This window comes from Rhinatrema bivittatum, chromosome 1, assembly GCF_901001135.1.
Source record: "Rhinatrema bivittatum chromosome 1, aRhiBiv1.1, whole genome shotgun sequence".
NCBI classification, from domain to species: Eukaryota; Metazoa; Chordata; class Amphibia; order Gymnophiona; family Rhinatrematidae; genus Rhinatrema; species Rhinatrema bivittatum.
In genome coordinates, this window is record NC_042615.1 from 649,022,820 (window position 1) to 649,045,068 (window position 22,249).

At 45.3% G+C, this 22,249-nt stretch overlaps 1 protein-coding gene across 3 annotated transcripts in view; it reads right to left on the reverse strand.

Moving 5' to 3' along the window:
* Positions 1-22,249, reverse strand: part of ERAP2 (endoplasmic reticulum aminopeptidase 2) — a 258,175-nt gene that overhangs the window by 232,254 nt on the left and 3,672 nt on the right. For 2 of the 3 annotated variants that reach the window (XM_029572856.1, XM_029572865.1), the window contains exon 2: positions 5,711-6,331. In XM_029572856.1, the coding sequence (XP_029428716.1) occupies positions 5,711-6,237 (527 nt within the window). In that variant the 5' untranslated portion in view covers positions 6,238-6,331. Of the gene's footprint in view, positions 1-5,710; positions 6,332-9,330; positions 9,388-22,249 lie in introns of those variants that run through there. The other variant, XM_029572875.1, reaches the window with a different exon arrangement.

Here is a 22,249-nt window from a genome sequence, read left to right on the forward strand (position 1 = left end):
GAGGCAATCCTAGAGACTTCACGAATCTAGCCCCTCAACTAGCACTCTCAGTGACCACTGCAGTAGGCAACCAAGAGTTTCCCACATTAGGATTGGTTGACTCGGGTGCCAGGGGGAATTTCATGAAAGCCCTCGTGGACTACCTGCAGCTTCCTATGGTGCCCCAAGACACCCCTTGTTATTTCATCCATTCATGGGGATACTCGGCCCGGGCGGATCACTCTTGCTACAGCACCCTTACACGCACAGGCATACTGCACATAGAAGACATGGTTCTCCACATTACTGATAAAGAGTACACCCCATTGTGCTAGGACTTTCGTGGCTACAACTCTACTCTTCCCAGTTTGATTGGGCTTCACTACAGCTGTCCAGCTAGGGCCCTCATTGTCATGACTCCTGCCTGCAATGAATAGAACCATCCCTTCATTTGCCTTTAGCAGCCACCCTAGAGGGATTACCCCCACCATACACTGACTATGTGGATATCTTCTCCAAAAAGAAGGCTGAGACTCTGCCCGCTCACAGGGTGGACGACTGTGCCACTGAGTTGCTTCCTAACTCTGAACCTCCTTGTAGCAGGGTGTACCTATTATCCATACCAGAGACCAAGCAATGATGGAATATATCAAGGAGAACCTTGACCGGGGTTTCATTCGGCCCTCTACTTCCTCGGCTAGGGCCGACTTCTTTTTTATCTCCAAGAAAGATGGCACTCTATGCCCCTGCATCGATTACAGAGGGCTAAATGTGATTACAAAGAAAGATCGATACCCTTTACCGCTTATCGCAGAGTTATTTGATTGTCTTCAAGGATCAAGAGTCTTCATTAAGCTGGACTTCCATGGTGCCTATAACTTAATCTGGATTTGGCCTGGAGACGAGTGGAAGATAGCATTCAATACACAAGATGGACACTATGAGTACCTCGTAATGCTTTTTGGGTTATGTAATGCATCCGTGGTATTTCACAAGATGATGAATGAAATCTTCAGAAAGCGTCTCTACGTCTATGTTGTCATTTATTTGGATGACATCCTCATCTTTTCTAAAGACCTTGACACTCATTGTCAGGACATATGTCTAGTCCTTCAGAGACTGCAAGACAATAAGCTGTACACAAAGCTAGAAAAGTGTCTTTTCGAAAATGAGAGCCTCCCCTTCCTGGGATACATCGTGTCCAGCAAGGGCTTCCACATGGACCCAGATAAATCAAAAGTATCCAAGACTGGCTGCAACCCATTGGCCTCTGGGCCCTGCAAAGATTCTTAGGCTTTGCCAACTATTACCAGCACTTCATTCCCAACTACTCTAAGATGGGGGCTCCTCTCACAGTTCTCACCTGCAAGGGAGCGGACACTAAGGTATGGACTCCAGAAGCCATCTCCGCCTTCCAAGAGTTGAAAGACATCTTCTTACAAAAACCATGTCTCCACCATCCTGATCCCATTCAACTTTTCATAGTCAACGTAGACGCATCCACTCTGGGAGTAGGAGCAGTCTTGAGTCAACACTCAGATAAGGAGATCTCCATCCATGCTCCTTCTTTTTGAAAAAATTCTTCATGCAGAGCAAAAACTATGGGATAGGTGACAGAGAACTGCTGGCAATTAAACTGCACTTAAGGAGTGGCGTCACTGGCTCAAAGTTGCTCATCATCACATTACCATTTACACTGATCATAAAAACTTGGAACATCTCCACCACACTGGGACTCTGCAAGTTCATGTGCAGCTAGCTTGTCTTTGATCCGTGAAGACAGCCCTTCCATGAATGCTCACCAGGCTTGCTGGGCACTGTATTTAGGACATTTTGATTTCGAGTTAAGATACCGACCAGCCACTAAGAACATTCGAGCTGATGCCCTATCTCGGTCCTTCCTGATAGAGGGCACTCCAGAGCCTCCCAAACATATTATTAACCCCACCCAGATTCTTCTGGCCACCACCTTGACCATCCTACCAGGGAAGATGGTTGTTCCAAGAAAACTCCGAGAAAAAGTGTTAAAGTGGTCCCATGACTCCTATGTCACAAGTCACCTTGGATGGACCCGAACTCTTGCAATGTTCCATCAATATTACTGGTGGTCCCAGATGCAAAGGGATGTCTGGGTCTACATAGACTCCTGTCCCACCTGCACACAGCAGAAACTTTTAGTGGGATGACCCTGGGGTTTGTTACAGCTGTTGCCAGCCCCCAGGGAACCCTGGACCCACCTGTCCACTGTTTTTATAGTGAATCTCCCCTTCTCCAACAGCTGCACAAGCATTTGGGTCATTGTCAACTTTTTCTCTAAAATGGCCCATTTTATCCTGCTTCCTGGACAACCCACGGCTTCGGAGTTGGCTCACCTATTCACACACCACATCTTTCGCCTACATGGCCTGCCCAAGCACACTGTCTCTGACCAAGAGGCCCAATTTACAGCCAAATACTGGCACTCCATCTGTAAAACATTTAACATCTCCCTGGATTATACTACACCATATCACCCTCAAGCAAATGGTCAGTTCAGACTAACCACACTCCTACCATGGGAGGAGTTCTCTCACAACTCCCATATCTATACCACTACCGGATCATCACCGTTCCAAATTGTTTATGGGAAACAACCTTCACCACCACTACCATTCTGTTGGCTGTTCCTTCAATTGCAGTCCAACTAACCACCCAGGAGCTTCAAGAAATTGGTGTACGCACCAATAACATGCTACAGAAAGTGGCCAAAAGGGCCAAGAAAACTTCAGATCAGCATTGAAGGCTAGTACCGCAGTTTAAGCTGGTTAGCACCTGACATATCTGGCTCCAGATGCCCTCCATACAGCTTGCCCTGCATTACCTTGGACCATTCCCAGTTCTACACCAGCTTGGCCCAGTAACATACCAGTTGTGTTTACCTGCCACTCTCAGTGTCACTTCTAAAGCCTGTAATCCTCTCATGGCCCTCCAAGTAACCACTGGAAACCCAAGAGATTTCCTCTGAAGATGATGCTACCTATCAGGTGAAGGAGATTCTGAACATCAGACAACAAAGCAAGAGATGGGCATATCTTATCTCCTGAGAGGGATATGGTCTGGAGGAAAGCACATGGGACCCTGCCTCCAATATATTGGACAAGAGTCTCCTCAAGGAATTCTGCACACTCCAAGGTTTAGAGGAGGGGTACTGTTGCACTTTGTGACTTGTGGGGTCCCCTATATCCCGTCGTACTCACCTTTGGCCCCGATCTTGCCCCAATGCCATCCAAAGCTAGGGGAGACCCCCAAAGGAAGACGTGGCTGTGTGCTGTGTTCTGCTGACACTATCCCTCCCTCAACGCCAGTGTGCAGCGGGCCGCCCTGCTCAGCCTGCATCTGATGCTGCCAGCTGTCAAGGCCCTTCCTAGGTGCATGCGCATGCCCATTTCTTTCTCTGTTAAAGAGTTTCTGGCAGGAACAGGAGAGTGGCACACACAGATGACATCACCATCGGGGAACCATAAAAGGCCTTAGCTGCAGTAGCCCCTTGCCTCGGCAATAAATCATCTCCTTAGATAAGTGCAGTGCCTCAGCATTCCTGGTTCCTGAGTTCTTGTGTTCCTCTCTCTTGTTCCCAGTATCGTGGGTAGTCTGGTTCGTCCTGAGTTCATGTCTTCCTGGTAGGTCTTCCTCATCTGTCTTCAATGTCCCTTCCTGCTTCTGTGGTCTCTCATCTTCCTCTTTATTCCTTGACTCTTCAGATTGGACTTCTGGCTTTGACTTTGGATTGGACCTTGATGCTGCTTGACCTCTGCCTGCCACTGACCACTGCCTGTTTACCATTTCTGACCGAACTCTGCCTGGTCTGACCTCTGCCTGAACCTAGACTCTGAGAGAACTCTGCCCATCTTGACCGCAGCCTGAACCTGACCGATTATCTGTCACCTGCCCTGACCACTGCTTGACCTGACTTCGCTTTCCCCTACTGTGCTGGCCTGCAACTACTTCCATGTGACTGTTCTTCACATCCACAGAGGCCTGAGCCTAAGTCCAGTCAGTCCCAGTACCCAAGGGCTCAACCTAAGGGGAATGAAGGCTGGTACTGGTGACGCTCTAGTTGGGCCTCTGCTTCAGCCAGCTCCACCTGCTGAGGGTGGGGACCTGCAGGGCTCCTTCCTGCAGGTTGCGCCAACTGCCCCTCAGCCCAAGGGTGCACTCCCACAACATTACCACTTCCTGTGGAGGCTGTTCCATGCTTCCACTAAACTCTAAAAGAAATATTTCCTTGGATTGCTCCTGAATCTACCCTCATCCTATGAGCCCTCATTCTAGAGCCTCCTTTCCATTGAAATAGGCTCACCTCCTGTTCATGGGTATTTAAATATCTCTATCATATCTCCTCTATCCCGTCTTTCCTGTAGGATATACATGTTTAGATCGGGAGTTATATTATTTATTTATTTATTTATTTATAACTTTTTTTTATACCGAAGTTCAGGTAACAGAATTACTTATCACTCCGGTTTACATTATAACAAGTAGAAAACAATGACAACATATTATTTATTTATTTATTATAATTTTTATATACCGACATTCTTACATTAAAATGCAAATCATACCGGTTTACATAAAACAGAAAAAGCTGGAAAAAATATTTCCATAGTCAAATACAGAGAACATTTATAATAAAATTGTTAACAAAGGCATAAGGTAGGAACTTGAAAAAAGGTTACTTAACAGAAAACGTAAAAGAAAAAATAGTAAATGAAGCACAAAGAGTTGACGTCGGGGGAGGGGCATGGTCACACAGCGCAGTCACTCATTTCCCCTCACCTCCTGATGATATGGAAAAAACATATGTCTTATAATGAACAAGGGAGTGAACAACTTGGATAATATAACATAACATAACTAGGAACAGTAGCAGTATGCACTATTAGAGCGAAACTAGCGCATGGGGAGGGAGGTTTGCTAATGGGGGGGGGGAGGGGGAAGGAAGGTTGTTCGTGGAGGGGGGGAGGAGGGAGAAATTTCTTATTGATGAGTAAAAACATGAGCATAGGTTCTGGACGTCAACAGTATGAAAACAGTCTATGGGAGCTGTGGAAGACTAAGTAAGTTAAGGGAATGCTTGTAAGTAAACAGTCTATGTAATGCTTGTAAGAAAACAGTCTATGGGAGCTGTGGAAGACTAAGTAAGTTAAGGGAAATATTATATTTTAGAGCATTCATAAAGAAATTCTGCACTGAATTTCAATGCATAGTTTTAATGCACAGTTTATTACATTAGCCCCAAAATTTGGTGTAGCTAGATCCAGCTGTTTTAAAGTTATAAGGAGAGGGGATAGTGAGACACAAACAAAGACATTCAGTATGATCTGACAAGCCTCCATTTGTATAGCATTGAGGCCAACAACAATTATAGAAGAAAAAGTAATTAAAATTACAACCACATTTACTTCTATTACTTTCAGTGAAAAATAGAACAAATAGATACATTTTGTTTATCTACGAAAGCAGGTATAGGCAACTCTGGTCCTCAATAGCCACAAACAGGTCTGGTTTTCAGGATATAGACAACAAATATGCATAAGATAAATTTGCATGCAGTGCCTCCATTGCATACAAATATATATCATGCATATTTATTATGGATATCCTGAAAACTAGGCCTGTTTGTAGCTCCTGAGGGCCAGAGTTGACTACCCTGCATTAAATTGAAAGTCAGAAAAAAAATTAAAGCACTTACCTTTCTTGGCCTTCCTTAGTTCTATAGGTACTTTTATAAAACCCAAGCAAACCATCTGACAGCTTGGCAGCGTAGGCTATATTAATAAAGTACTTCTTATCGGTCATTAATGGTTTGGCAGAGAAGAAGGCAACTTGCTCATGCGGTAAGTATTCCAAAATTTTCAGCTGGTTGATATTGGTTTGCATGTGCTCACTTTCTTCTCCAATAGTTGCTTGAGAGATCTCCAGCTGTTTGCTGTGCAAGACTATGGAGCTGGTTTCATGTATAACACTTATTTCAATTGTGGTTGAGCCAGTGAAGGTAAAAGTAGATAGATTAGGGTGGATCAGAATCTGATAATGGATGGGAACAATCCAGTTGGGAAGTCTTACTTTGTTCCAAGGGAATGGTTGCCCATTTGTGGCTAAAAACACATCATTTTTGTCTCCAGTAAAGTGGTTATTAGATTCAGTGTAGCTCACAATGCCCAAGAACAGTGTCATAATCACCAGCAGATGCAATCTTGTAGAAATCATTTTAAACATTTTGGGCTTTAGCTAATTTAATATCTCATTTTAATCAAAAACAATGTCACTAGAAATCTAAATATAAGACTTCTTGTCGAACAAACTGTTTCACCTGAAACAAAAAGGTTCAATATTAATTTTCCACATACATATGTTTTTAAATAGAAAATGACTGGTGTATTGTTAAGACTATTGCAGGAAACATTTGATATTTGACAGATGAATTGCATTTGTATCATTGAAATTCTGCATGTTGTGTTTTTATGCTCTCTTTTCTAAAATAACTGGTTAACATTTCAGTATAAGAAGCATAACATTAAATAATTATGATCTCAAAAACTCACTTAACAGTATTTGGCAGTTTATGTTTAAAGGCTAGGTTTAAAGAAGGCATGGTAACACTTGTTACTTGTCAATTTTGGAATCAGCAATATACCAGGCTTTAACACTTGATGTACCTTATTAAAGATATGAAGAATGTAGCAGTGTTACCATGACCACATTAAAGAAAGCATAGCCCTGGTAATGCTGCTGCATTTTGCATATCATGTTTACTCACACTAACTAACCCAAAGTACAAGGGCTGGTTAGTACAAGGAACCCCCTGTAACACTGTCAGGCCTCCGCATCCCCATTTTCTCTCACTGTAAGCACAATAAGCCACCAATCTGAATTAGGACAAGAGCTATTTTCTCTGAACCAAACTAAGATGGAAGAACAGCAAGGACTTCAAATTTTCCACTACACTTTAGGAATGGAAGATGTGAACATTACAAAAAAAAAAAAGGTTATAAATTTTATTTGACAAGGCCCCCAAACTATGTAACTCTGGCATTGTCTGAAGCAAAAAACTGGGACCCTTATTGTATATAGTGAAGTTGCTTACCTGTAACAGGTGCTCTCTGTAGACAGCAACGCAAATAGCCACACAAGTGAGTGATGTCATCCAATGGTATCGTGCTAGAACAGGCTCTCTCAGAGTTAAGACAAAAACGATCTTTCTGATCACATGCAGAGTTCCCTCATGGCCGTTGTCACACACTTTCCTTAGTCTATGCATAAGCTGGCTTCAACTGAATAGGGAGGTAGGAGGGATTGTGTGGTTGTTGTTCTGCTATCCATGAAGAACACCTGTTACAGGTAAGCAACTATGCTTTCTCCATGCACAAGCAGCAATAAAGACAACCACATAAATGGAGAATCTCAAGCTTAAGAGTTGCCATGAAATAGAATGCCCTTTATATATGGAAGTTTTGCAATCCAATTAAAGAGGAAGGTGGGGAGTTGAAGCTATTTAAATAAGTTTCTTAAAATGGCCTGGCCAAAATTACCATCGCTGTGAGAGTCCAAGTCTAAACAATAATGCTTGATAAAGATGTATATTGATGACCAGGTGGCTGCTCTGCAGATATCCTGAATGGAAGCTGACTGGAGGAATGCCATTGAAGTTGCAGCTGCTCAAATTTGATGGGCATTTATATTTTGAGGAAGATGAATTTCAGCAGTTGAGAAGCAGTGAGAAATGCATTGAGACACCATTTGATCAATGTTTGTTTTTTAAATAGAAGTCCTGTTTTGTTGGCATCATAAGAAATAAACAACAGAGAAGATTCTTTAAAGGGTTTAGTTTGTTCTAGGTAAAACAAGAGAGCTTTTTTGCAGTCTAGCGTATGAAGAGATTGCTCAGCTAGAGAAGAATGAGGTTTGGGGAAAAATACTGGGAACAAAATTGATTTATGTATGTAGAATTGAGACAAATTTTGGCAACAATTTTGGATGTGCTCTTTTATTAATTCTTTGTGTTTTTATTTAGATTATTGTAATTCCTTATACCTTGGCCTACCTCTCTCTTCGATTCAACCACTGCAGCTTGTGCAGAATGCAACCGCTCGAATGTTATACAACGCACCACGCAGAGATCATATCACACCAATTCTGTACCATTTACACTGGCTTCCAATACCGTACCATATATCATATAAAATTCTATCAATGATTCATAACTTATTACATAATCCTAACTCAATCTGGTTATGTTCTTTACTGAGAATCTACAAACCTAACAGACAGCTTCGATTCATGGACAAATGCATTTTGGAAATCCCATCAATAAAATCTGCAAGCCTGGCATTGACAAGAAAACGAACTTTTTCAGTTGCAGGTCCTATCTATACTATGGAACTCGATTCCGGAATATATTCGTCTAACAGTAAACCGTAATGAATTCAAAAAAGAATTGAAAACATATTTATTTACATGTGCTTATAACCTATCGCAATGAACTCTTAAACCTGACTGTTATTAAGTATCCGTTATTAAGACACTGTAATTATTTGTATCTTAAATGATGTAAGTGAATGATATTGTGTATGTTTTATTATGTAAACCGCCTAGACCAATAGACTACTACCCCATGGTGCGGTATATAAAAACTTTAAAATAAATAGATGTACAAGTTAACACTTGCAAGGAAAAAAAAAACAGAAGGCAAAGCAATAAGATTAACAAGCAAAAAGCTTAAGCAAACAATAAGCAATCCTAAAGCTTTATATAGACCAATACAAGTATGGAAGAGGCCCTGAAACAAAGAGAGAGAGAGAGAGAAAAAAAAAGAAATGAAAAAAAGACATCTCTTCCAAGAAGACATATCATCATAATACAAATAGCCATAATATAAGCCCATATACCCATGTCTGCCTACACCCAGCATTTCAAGCAGATAGAGAGAGATCCTCCAGCATTGGAGACCCTGAATCAATAAAGTAGTAAAGTTGATAGGACTCAAAATAGATATATTTCTCTGAAGGAAATATAACAAGACTGGGAAACCATAAAAGATAGTAAGCCCCCATAGCTGCTACCTCATTATGCATAACAAGAAACTTTATCCTCCTCTCCTGGATGGCTCTACAAAACATCCAGAAAAATCCAAACGTTAAACTCCATAAACAAAGCATAAGCATTCCAAAAAAATAATCTGAGGACCAAATCTCAATCTTGTAGAGAGTTGACGGATACTTAATAATAGTGTAGCCCTATGTGCTTCATCCACAACATTAGATTACAATATTGCTGAAATGCCCAAAGAAACGTTCTCCTCGTTAACCGCACCTTGGCTAGTTTCTTTTGTCTCTGTTCTTTATCCACTTGGAAGGTAAAAAAAAGTCTGTAAAAAAGGGAAAACATCCTGTGATAAATCAAGAATATTCCGCATGTATGTTTTAAATAATTCAGCAGGGGATATCATAAAGATCACAGGAAAATCTAAACCACACAAATTCAGCATTCTTACAGAATTTTACAGGTTTTCCAGCCTGCGATGAACCACTTTTCTATCTTGAACAAGGTAAACATGAACAGAAGACAATCTGTCAGTCTCTTGTTGTAAATTTCAGTATGAGCCAACACCAACATCTCCTGAGACTGAGTCTTAGAGAACATGTTATTTGTAATAGATGTTTAGGAAACCAATAGACTAAATGCTATTCTAAGTGATAAGAGAGGGCTTAAGAGTTAGGAATACAAGATCTTATCTGCGGAACTGCAACAGCCATACAGTGTTGTTGCAACGATATTGCAATCACAGAGAAGTGAGAATAACCAAGTCAAGCAAGACATCTTGCTCCTTTATTTTTCTGGTCTACACCTCCCCTGACCACAGGTTATATGTTCCTAAAGTGACTCGAATTGGCAGCCTCCAACACTGTATATTCAGCCATAGCAGACCCCCCTGTGTCTCCATCCAAGACACTACCGGCAGGAACTTCGTGACACTTCTGCAATACCAATATGGAGAATGCTGGGAGAGAAGGTAATCTAGCATTGGGACTCAGTGACACCTCAGTGTCTGCTCCAAACTGCAGTGCTGTTCTCTCAGTCACTGTGGCAGCGGAGCCTGTTCCTGCAGAAGATGAAGGCTAAAAAAGCTCCAGAATCACAGTCTGATTGGAGCACGGTTTTCCTTTGCACTACACCATGAAAACAAGGAAAAATAAAGAAGACATTGCTCAGGTATGTATGGAGAGCTTTCCAGAGTGTCCTCTCATGATGCCATCTTGGGCCCTCCTTTTGCTGCTGCAGAGGCCTATAGCATGCATTGCTGTAGCGATGAGCCACCTGCCCCCAAGATGTGATATTAGTATTTTCTATTTTTTGTAATATCCCAGTATGGCTCAGGGCAAGAGATCTATTTTGCCGGTTTGTCATGAGGCTGGTCCTCTTTTTGGCAATTAAAAAAGCAGCAAGGAAGGTTGCTTAATAAAGCCGTGAGAGCAACAGTACACAATAAGCAACCAAATGTCCGATCTTGTAGAGGTTTATTGTGTGCAAATATACGCAATAGAGCCCGACTCCAGCCGAGTTTCGCCCTCTTTCAGTAGGGCTGCATCAGGGGTCTTAGTCTGCTCTGAAAGTGATCACGGTGACTTCTACACTGTTGAGATCCGGAGTCCACTTTTTGCGAAATTGATGCGCTTTTGTGTTGCAAAGACTGGAGAAGTTTTGCATTATCTATAGCCCATACAAAGTACTACACTCTGAAGGAGACATAGCATCGATACATGCTAAGACCCCTGATGCAGCCCTACTGAAAGAGGGCGAAACTCGGCTGGAGTCGGGCTCTATTGCGTATATTTGCACACAATAAACCTCTACAAGATCGGACATTTGGTTGCTTATTGTGTACTGTTGCTCTCACCTCTTTTTGGCAATGGCACAACGCCTTACATAATATGATGCTTATGGAATCCTTGGCAGCTCATACTTCCTTTGCTTATGTTGTGTTTCCGGCCACTGTGTGGCTTCCCCTCCACTACAGGACTCTAGTGAGCCTGATTCTGAACAAACACGTTCCTGGTCTCTTGCCTCAGCCTCTCCTACATCCTCCGCACCACCAGAGGACCTCCATGAGCTCTCGACCTGGCTGGCCAAGCCCTTCTCTTCTGCCTGCACCACACCCTACTTAACCCTGTCTGTTCTTTCCCTTTATGCTTCGGCATCAAGTCTTCCTTGGCTCCCTGCTTTAGCCACTCTCGCTTTTCAGCCTTCCAAGGCCTTTCCTTGAGTTCCCATGTGGCCTCCAGGCCTTCTGATCTTTGTTCTGCCTTGTATGCTCCTGTGCCCTCTAGGCTTTCTGTCCTGGTTCCCTTGCCTGTCCTGTGGCCCCCTGGCCTTCTATCCTGTCAGGCCTAATCTGAAATTCCCAGGTCTCTTCTGCTTCCAGGCCTGTTTCTGGACCTCTGCCTAGCCTGAGACCTCCCTAGGTCCCTCCTCTGTTTCTAGGCCTCTCTCAGCCTTGCCCCTCAGGACTTTCCTTTCCTAGGCTGCCTTTGGGTGTTCCATGTTCCATGTTATGTGTAGTCCTTGACCTGGTTTGTCCTGTCTTGTTCTAGTCTGTCTTGCCCTAGTCCCTATTCCAGTTCACTCTTACTTCCATTCAGCTCCAGTGTGTTCCAGTCCACTCTTACCTCCCTCAGCTCTAGTGTGCTCAGTCCACTCTTACCTGCACCCAGCTCCAATCTTTTCCAGTCATTCCTGCTTCACACTTGCCTATATCCAGAGCTCCAGCCCTGTCTGCACTCCACTCCAGAGCTCCTGCCCCATCTGAACTCCATTCCTGACCTCCAGCCCAGCCTGGACCTCATTACTTGCTCCAGCCTTACCAGACTGTTCCCACCAATTCCAGCCTTGCCGACCTGTGCCAGTCTGGAGATGGTGTCCACAACACCTCCTCTGCAGCAATTTTTCCCCAACAGCTTATAGGAAAAGATTTTTAGAAACTTAGGAAAACTATATTCAAAGCCTTGCAGCACTAGAAGTTTGATTTTGAATAGTTTATAGAGGGGCTTGAAATAGCACACAGACAATTGGTGTGTGTTTGATATTTGTACACCAGAGTATTACATGTAGATGTTTAAGGTTTGGGATATGGATATGGGAGGGGAGGATAGGGGGAAGGGTTCCTTATTTGTAGTATTATAACAGTCACTGGAGTCTGGATGTACCAGAAAAAAGACATCCAGGCCAAGTTGTTATATGAATGCATTTGGAGATTCATGGGATTCTGATAGGAAGGGGGGGGGGGGGGGGTAAGAAAATCTAGAAAAGAAGGGAAACTAGTTGTTTTCCTAGCGTGTAGATAGATGGCCACAGTTCCAGTGGGTTATGCTCCCCTGCCAGCAGATGGAGATGGAGCAAGCTGACGTCACAGTATATTTACTCCTGCAATGACCTCAGTCTGCCAGTATTTGTCATCTCCAGCAGACAGTGGACGTGCATCTCCCTATGGGGATTGCTTCAGATTTGGAAGGAGAATTTTAGAAAAGAAATACAAAAAGCCATGCTCTCCTGTGGTGATAACTAATGGTCACTCCCCCAGTTGAGAATTCCGGGGTGATTTCCGTGGTCCCTTAGAGGTGTGCCTTGTAGAGATGAGCTTTGTTTTTTCGTATCGGGATATATTTCGGTTCTGGCACTTCGTCAAAAATTTTGTTTTTCGGCGGATCGTTTTTTGCCAGCGCGGATCGGGAAAACGAGTCAGAAAACAAATCGAAAAAAAAAAAAGAATTGGGAAAAAAAAAGAATCAGAAAAAACCCACCCCAACCCTTCAATTTTACTTTCTTACAACCCCCCCTCCATCCCGAACCCTCCCCAAGACTTACTAAAAGACCTGGTGGTCCAGCGGGGTCCCGCAAGTGATCTCTCCCTCCGGGCCGTCGAGCTGTCGGGTCTGCTATGAATCAAAATGGCGCTGATGGCCCTTTGCCCTTACTACGTCACAGGGGCTACCGGTGCCATTGGTCGGCCCCTGTCACATGGTAGGAGCACAAGATGGCGCCGGCCATCCATTGCCGATAGCCTTTGCCCTTACGATGTCACAGGGACTACCAGTGCCATTGGTCGACCTCTGTCACATGGTAGGAGCAATGGATGGCCGGCGCCATCTTGTGCTCCTACCATGTGACAGGGGCCGACCAATGGCACTGGTAGCCCCTGTAACGTAGTAAGGGCAAAGGCTATCGGCACCATTTTGAATACTGGCAGCTTTCGGCCCGAGTGCAGGAGATTGCTCCAGGACCCCCGCTGGATCACCAGGGACTTTTGGCAAGTCTTGGGTGGGGGGGGGGGGGAGGGGAATCAGAATAGTGGGGGGATTGTAATACAGTAAATTTGAAGGGTTGGGGTGGATATATTTTTTTTTTTTAAATAAATGTGCCCCTCCCCCCACACTAACCCGAAAATCCGTTTCGTAGTTCAGGTCCCCCGAACCACTACGAATTAGGCAATTTCGTTGATAAACGAATGCACATCTCTAGTAGGGATGTGCAGAAAGAAAAAATGTGTTTTGTCGTTTCGTTGGGACCCCAATTTGTTTCATTAGTTTCATAGGAAAAAAACCCAATTAATTTATTAGTTTTCATTCGTTTTCGCTTGCCATTAAAGTCAATGGCAGAAGTATTTGCAGCCTATTTTTGGCTGCAGAATTGGGGTTTTCTTATCAATTCAGATGAAACTTCTGGGGAGCAATCATCAGAACGAGAAAAGAGCTCCAAGGTACTTAGATTGTGGCAAAGTGGCACCAAAGTGGCATGAATAGCCTAAGGCATTGTAAAGGGCCAAAGGGGTAAATAATTATACTGAGCAATAACAGTTTAACAAACAAAAACATTTTTTATTTTACTTGTGCACACATCAATTGTGCACAATATTGAATACCACAGTGGACAATTGTGTATAATTGGGAGACCCCGACATGGCAGTGTTTCGCGTCAGGCTATGTCAGGGGGGCCAGAATTTTCAGAATTTGTATCTTAAAAACGCGGACAATCGTCTGGGACACTGCGGCTAAAAAGGTTGCTGCATTCACCCCTACAGATTTGGAGACCTTCCGGTCCATTCAAAGTTGCCTTAATGTATATTCTCCCCGTAATGGTCCCAGCGGTCGCATTCCTCCGGTTGTGTACAATATTCTAAATTTGAGAAAGTCCTCGTGGACATCTAAGATCTTTCAATGTTTTGGTATCAAGGTCACTGCCGCGGCTTCACAACCATGTTCTGTCTTCCTAACTCCCTGCTTTGAGCTGCATATCTACCATTAAGTAATCAACAGACGATTGTCCGCATTTTTAAGATACAAATTCTGAAAATTCTGGGCCCCCCTGATGCAGCCTGATGCGAAACATGGCCGTGTCGGGGTCTCCCAATTATACACAATTGTCCACTGTGGTATTCAATATTGTGCACAATTGATGTGTGCACAAGTAAAATAATTTTTTTTTTTGTTTGTTAAACTGTTATTGCTCAGTATAATTATTTGCCACACATTATTTTGTTGCCATTTACCTATGTGTGTGCTTTCTACTACGCTCTCCCCTTGTGTAAGGGCCAAAGGGGTACCAGGAGTGGAAAGAGTGCTTTAACAGAGGTGCAAAGCAGCAGCGAGAGTGTCAAAAACACACCACAGCTTCAAAAGAGAGCACCGATAACAGTTGCATGAACCCTTGAAGGCAGCACGAGAGGCAAAGTGGCAAGACAAGTGGCATCAACATCCTACAGCACAATGAAGGGAGAACATAGCAAGCAGAAAGGGTGTCAGAAAAAAACACAAGGCGCCGATAAAGGGACAAGCAGTAAATAAAGATTAGCATCAGCACACCGAGGAACCATGATAGTGGCAAGAACACCACAAGGAGTAGAGTTGTCTGGTGTATGGCAACAAGGCAGAGTGCCAGAAAGTTGATAGGGGCAAGACAGGCTGGCAGACCTGGTAGTCAGGTCGCTGTGGTGTTGATAGGGGCAAGACAGGCTGGCAGATCGGAGGTAGTCTAGTCCCTGTGGTGTTGATAGGGGAAAGACAAGGAGGCAAGACAAGACGAGACTCAGCCCGCGGACGGTGTTAGGCTGGTAGTAGTGGCCCCCGGCGTGCCGGGACCAGGTCTTCTCGGAGTCGGGTTGTTTGTGAATGCAGCTGAAAGTGGGTGGTAAACTCCATCTAAGGCTAGACCGATAGTCAACAAGTAGTTCAATACAAAAAAAGCGCACTAAAAAAAAGCCTGGCTGCCTGACAGGCACAGCAGCAAAAAAGAACAAATATCTTTTTTAACAATAGAAAATTAATTGTAGCAAACTGGCAACAATAGAAAATTAATTGTAGCAAACTGGCAATAGCAATTGAATAAAGATTTGAGACAATGAGAGAGCTCAAACAGCAAACAACCTTCTCAGATAGAACCCAAGAAGAAAGTGCACTGTGGAATGCATGCATAAGAACATAAGAAATTGCCATGCTGGGTCAGACCAAGGGTCCATCAAGCCCAGCATCCTGCTTCCAACAGAGGCCAAACCAGGCCACAAGAACCTGGCAATTATCCAAACACCTAGAAGATCCCATGCTACTGATGCAATTAATAGCAGTGGCTATTCCCTAAATAAACTTGATTAATAGCCGTTAATAGACTTCTCCTCCAAGAAATTATCCAAACCTTTTTTGAACCCAGCTACACTAACTGCACTAACCACATCCTCTGGCAACAAATTCCAGAGCTTTATTGTGCGTTGAGTGAAAAAGAATTTTCTCCGATTAGTCTTAAATGTGCTACTTGCTAACTTCTTGGAATGCCCCCTAGTCCTTCTATTGTTCGAAAGTGTAAATAACCGAGTCCTTACAGCAGAACCGAGTCCTTACAGCAGAACAGCATCACAGAGCACTGAGAGCAGTGATTGGCTGAATTTGAAAAATGATTTGAGTTCAAGAGGGCGTGAAACCGCTAAGAGTTTGGTCTGACCGGGCGGCGGATCCTCCTTGAGTGCGGAACACCTCCCAGATGGCCCCAGCCCCTGTAGGGCACATTTCCTCCATGGCGGTGCACCGCAACCGGCTCTGGCTCGGCTGGGAAGGCCTCAGGTGGGGGCAGGGGGCTCGCTGCTCCGGTGAAGTGTTATAGCCCTCCCGGCAGCTTTGCTGTTTCCCCCGGGACCGAGGGAGACGACTGCCACTGCGCCCTCCTCCGGAACCCCCCTCCCCTTGTGAGGGGAGCGGGGTGAAGGGGGATGGGGCCCCCTGCATGAGGTACGACTGTCAACCAGGATATACTGTCCACCCAACCCATCTTGAAACACGGACCAAGGAGTCTAACACGTGTGCTGCGACCTGAAAGATGAGCTATGCCTGGGTGGGGTGGAAACGCTGCGGGTACAGATCTTGGTGGTAGTAGCAAATATTCACACAAGAGCCCCGGGGAGAGTTCTCTTTTCTTTATGAAGGACAGGGCGCCCTGGAATGGGTTGGCCCCGAGAGTGGGGCCCGAGCCTTGGAAAGTGTGGTGGTTCCATTGGCGTCTAGTGAGCTCTCGCTGGTCTTTGAAAATCTGGGGGGCATAGCAGATATATGAACGAGAACTTTGAAGGTCAAGGCGGAGTAGGGTTCCGTGTGAACAGCGGTTCAACATGGGTCAGCAGATACTAAGAGACAGGCGATACCTGGGGAGAGTTCCCTTTCCTTTGAGCAGGAAAGGGCTCCCTGGAATGGGTTCGCCCCGAGAGTGAGGCCCGAGCCTTGGCAAGTATGGTGAAGTGGAGAAGGTTTCCATGTGAACAGTGGTTCAACATGGGTCAGCGGGTACTAAGAGATAGGCGACACCCGGGGAGAGTTCCCTTTCCTTTGTGCAGGAAAGGGCTCCCTGGAATGGATTCGCCCCAAAAGTGTGGTGGTTCCGTTGGCATCTAGTGAGCACTCGCTGGTCTTTGAAAATCTGGGGGACGTTGCAGATATACAAACGAGAACTTTGTAGGCCGATGCAGAGTAGGGTTCCATGTGAACAGCGGTTCAACATGGGTCAGCGGGTACTAAGAGACAGGCGACACCTGGAGAGAGTTCCCTTTCCTTTGTGCAGGAAAGGGCTCCCTGGAATGGATTCGCCCCAAAAGTGTGGTGGTTCCGTTGGCATCTAGTGAGCACTCGCTGGTCTTTGAAAATCTGGGGGACGTTGCAGATATACAAACGAGAACTTTGTAGGCCGATGCGGAGTAGGGTTCCATGTGAACAGCGGTTCAACATGGGTCAGCGGGTACTAAGAGATAGGCCACACCTGGAGAGAGTTCCCTTTCCTTTGTTCAGGAAAGGGCTCCCTGGAATGGGTTCGCCCCAATAGTGGGGCCTGAGCCTTGGCAAGTGTGGTGAAGTGAGAAGGTTTCCATGTGAACAGCAGTTCAACATGGTTCAGCGGGTACAAAGAGATAGGTGAGCCACAGACAGAACGCGGAAAGGGAGCCGGCGCCCCTCCTTTTTCTCTCCCACCACGACCTTAGATCAGACGTGGTGACCTGCTGAATTGACGGAAGGACACCACAAGGAAGATGAACTTGTTCCAGCTCTTTGTCATTCGGTTGATTACTGCTGCCATACTGCACAAGGCAAGGAGAGAAACGGATGGACCTGCGACTCTTAGCGGTGGATCACTCGGCTCATGCATCGATGAAGAACGCGGCTTTCGAGGCCTTGATGCCCTCCCCATACAGAACGCAGAAAGGGAGCCGGCACCTCCTCCTTTTCCTCTCCCACTAAGACCTCAGATCAGACGTGGCGACCCGCTGAATTTTAGCATATAACTAAGCGGAGGAAAAGAAACTAACCAAGGTTCCTTCAGTAATGGCGAGTGAAGAAGGAAGAGCCCAGCGCCAAATCCCCACCCGTCTGGCGGGCGCAGGAAATGTGGCGTACAGAAGACCGCCTCCCTGGTGCCGCTCAGGCTAAATGTGGTTCTGGAGGGGACTTTGTAATTTGGAGCTAAGACCTGCAGCAAATGCTTGAAATCCACATTCTCCACTACATACAGGGGCTGGTCATCAAGGGCAATCATTTCCCCGATGCACAGCAGTTGGGGTCAGGCCGTTGTAGTGACTTAAGGGCTGGACAGACAGGCACAGTGGTTGAGATCAGGCCCTTGTAGTGATGTAAGGGCTGGACAGTGGACAGACAGGCACAGTGTTTGGGGTCAGGCCCTTGCAGTGACTTAAGGGCTGGATGGACAGGCACAGCATTTGGGGTCAGGCCCTTGTAGTGACTTAAGGGCTGGATGGACAGGCACAGCATTTGGGGTCAGGCCCTTGTACTGACATAAGGGCTGGACAGTGGACAGACAGGCACAGCGGTTGAGGTCAGGTACATGTGCTGATATTATCTGGATCACCAAGAACAGTGCTGGGAAGAATTTACATAGTCCACTAGTCAAAGGTTCCAATCAAACTTTTTTTTATTCTTGCATATGACATCTGGAAACGCAAGCAAAGGCATGTTTATTTTCAAAAACACTAGCATCTCCATCAACTCTGGTTCCAGCCTTGAGCGATGAGGGCTCATGATATCCCCTATCATTGAAAATACACGTTCACTGGGCACACTGGTTGGTGGAATTGACAGATATTGCTGAGCCACTTTGGATAGGTGTGGCCAGACAGTGGACTTGTGTGCCCAATATGCCAGCGGATCTGTCTCCATGTCCTCTGTGGGCTCTGTGAGATACCGTGTCACTGACATTTGTGCTGGTGTCTCCTTTGCTTGGGTGGGCTGAGAGTCCTTCTTGCCAGCTGCTTTTGCTCTAGCCGGTGCCAGAAGAGATTATTTTTTAGGGGGCAACATGGCTTTGGCATAATGAAGTGGAGGAGGAAGTACTAGCTGTCACTGACAGAGTGCTGCTCCTGCTTCGGCTTGCACTACTCTCTGAAGTGCCCGCTGTTCCTCCTCTGCTTCATGCCCAATCTGTCTCTGCCTAAGGCGCTCCTGTTCACAGACCTTTCCTAACAGCATGTTCTTCACAAATGTGAGACAATCGGACTGTAGGGCGAGTTTCCCTTTCACACAGGGATCACAGAATGTGGCGAGCATGTATCTGTCGTCTTTTGTTAATGGTCCTAATCTCTCTTGCACCTGCTTCTGCAAAAACTCCAGACAATACAGCATCTCTGCTGTCATTTCCTTTTCCTGTTTAAAGCCCTCCAAATTTTCCTCCAGAATATTAACTATAGGGATGATGTCAGCCAAGGTGGCACTGCTGGAACTCAGCTCCTCCGTGGCAGCCTTGAAGGGCTTGCGTGCGCCACCGAGCCTATGCAAAATAGGCTCGGTGCGTGCAGGGGGTTTTAAAAGGGTTACGCGCATACCTTATGCACGTAACCCTTTTAAAATCCAGCCCCTGGTGCAGTGTCTTGCTGTACACTACAACTGCGACTGCTCTGTGTGCACAAAAACTGAAACTCCAGAGAAAACACTGGAAGCCTCACAAGCCCAATTCCTACAGTGATGCTGCTTGTTGTTTGAAAATACCAACTCTCAGACAGCCACTGCAACTCTCACACTATCTCCCACCCACACCACCCAACCCTGCCTGCAACCTACCCCAGGGGGGTAAGATCAGCAGCAAAATGCCACTGCTGGCAGCTTGTCTCTATGGGAGAGACAGAGAGACAGTCTGAGTTCAATTAAAAAAAAACAAAAAACGTGCAGTAAAAAAAAGCCTGGCAGACACAGCAGCAAAAAAGAACAAATATCTTTTTCAGCAATTGAAAATTAATTGTAACAAACTAGCAAAGTAGCAGTAGCAATTGAATAAAGATTTGAGACACTCTGAGAGAGCTCAAACAGCAACAACCTTCTCAGATAGAACCCAGGAAGAAAGTGCACTGTGGTATGCTTGCTTAAGGTAGAAATACAGCAGGAACAGCATCACAGAGCACTGAGAGCAGCTATTGGCTGAATTAGAAAAATGCTTTGCTCTGATACGTTGGCATTCTGGTCTCCTTGCCAACCTGTCTGACCCACTCTATGACAGGGCTGTGAGGTCACTTATGACTCACAGGAAAGGGCTGGTTGTTGCTATGGATATTCCCACATGACCTTCCCCTATTTCAAAAGGCTGCTAAGAAAGCACTGTGAACCAAACGAATGAAACCAATATGATCTGTTTCGTTCGTGGGGGATCATCATTCGTTTCGCGGACCCACAAATCAAACGAATAGGGACCTATTCATTGCGGATGCCACATTCGTTGAAAACGAATGCACATCCCTACTGCTTTCAGGACTTATGAGACTTAGAGTTCTTATTGAAAAGTGTACATAAGATCAGTGTCCTCTAATGGAAAGAGCTCTGGGATCTCTGACTCCTCAGGGTCATGGCGGGGTACATCAGCTATAAGCTGGTTCCAAAGAGACTTGAAATTCAGACAGCCCCATCCAGTGATCATGGGGTGGAGTAGCCAAGGAAGTACTCTGACCTCCATTATCTCTTGACTGGCTGGGTTCTTCAGGCATACCCTGCTAGTAGGATATTGCCGATGGTCCCCATGGATACATGCCAGGATCACTACTTTTGCATAGTCAATTTGGATTTGCTTCAGCAAATCCTTCTGAATGAGCATTTTTACACTACCAGATTCCACTAGCACTTGGGTGGGAGCCCCATCCAGCTTGAATAGAATCACAAATTTAGAAATTCTCTGGCTCAAGTCATCTACAAAGTTATAACAGTGTGGAGTGACTGCATTAATGTCAATCTCCTCATCCTCCCTGCAGGCACAGTCTCTTGCAAAATGGCCTCTTTTGCCACAACTGAAGCATGACTGTCCAATTACAGACTACAGATAGGGTGAATCGTCCAGCTGTACCTGCTCTGCTGACAGTCGAGATCTCTCAGTCTTAGGACTCTGATGACCCCTATCCAGGTTGAGAGGTTTCTCTCCAGGACATGGTGGTTTGACATGGTTTGGGCCTGATGATAAGCCTCTGCCACTTCTAGGTCCTTTTCAACTGTAAGCCTGGGTGCTGGCAAACCCTCTGCCTCATGGGCAGGTCGAGACTATCCCGGAACTGTTCTAGCAGTACCGCATTGGCTATCTCCACTCTGGTTTTCCCTTCCAGGCACAGCCACTTCCAGGTGACATCTTTAAGCTGGTGGAACAGGTTCCTAGGGTTCTCTCCCTAGGAACCTGTTCCACCTCTGGGGTGAGCCCTGCTTGCCCTTGAATTGCTACCTTGACTTCCAGGTAAGTGATTGTCCCATCCGGATTAGCTGTTTGATAGGTATCTTGACTTGGTCCAGTAAGTAAATTCCCCAAATATATAGCCCATCGATCTGGCCACCCTTCCAGTCTTGAGGTGCGCTCAAAGATTTTCAAAAAGCTATCTGGGTCTTCGCCCGGGGTCATTTTGAGGGATGTCTGTGTCACTGGAGGCAGACAGGTCACTGCTGTTTGCACCGCTTGAGCTATCTGCATTAGGGCTGCATGCTGCTGCGTCACTTGCTCTAGCAATGCCTCCTGCTGGTTAATTTGTGTTTGCAGGGCATTTTACAACAGCTGCTGGCTGGCTGCCAGGATTTGGATCACCTGCTCCATCTTTTTTGTTAATTAAGCTGCCTCAAATTTACACACCTCTCCAGGGATAGGAGAGTGGGGAAAAATTTTTAAAAAGTCTACTGGCCTGTGCATCCCTTACTTACACCTTGACCCCTGACTATACAGGCGGGGATAGCCCCCTTGACCTGTTATACAAGATGGGGAGTAACTGAGAGGCTCCAGAAAAAGAAGAAAAAAAAACTTTGCAAGGGTTTTTTTCTTGCTGCAGCTGTGGGTTCTTGCCTGTGCTTCCTGCTTAGCAAGGGATCCCACTACTACCACCATATGTGGTAGCTCTAGTGATCAGTGAGTTAGGTACAGTCAGAGGAAATCACAATTAGACTCTGACTGCTTCAGTGCTCTTTAGTTACAGTGGTAGTAGACAAACAAAATGGCAGCAAACAGAAAAGGAAATACTTCAGCAGTTCACCACTTCAAAGCAGGCAGCAAATGACAGCAAATAAAATTCAGCAGATCCCCTGTTAGCCTCAGATACTTCACAGTCTTTACACAAAGAAAATCTTCACACAGAGAAGACCTTTGGATGTAAGTGGTCTTAGCATATGCTGGAACTCCATCAGCTCCCCAGGGCTTGTCTAACCCTCTCAGGCCCTCAAGTTTTAAGGTCTGGTGAAGAGCTCCT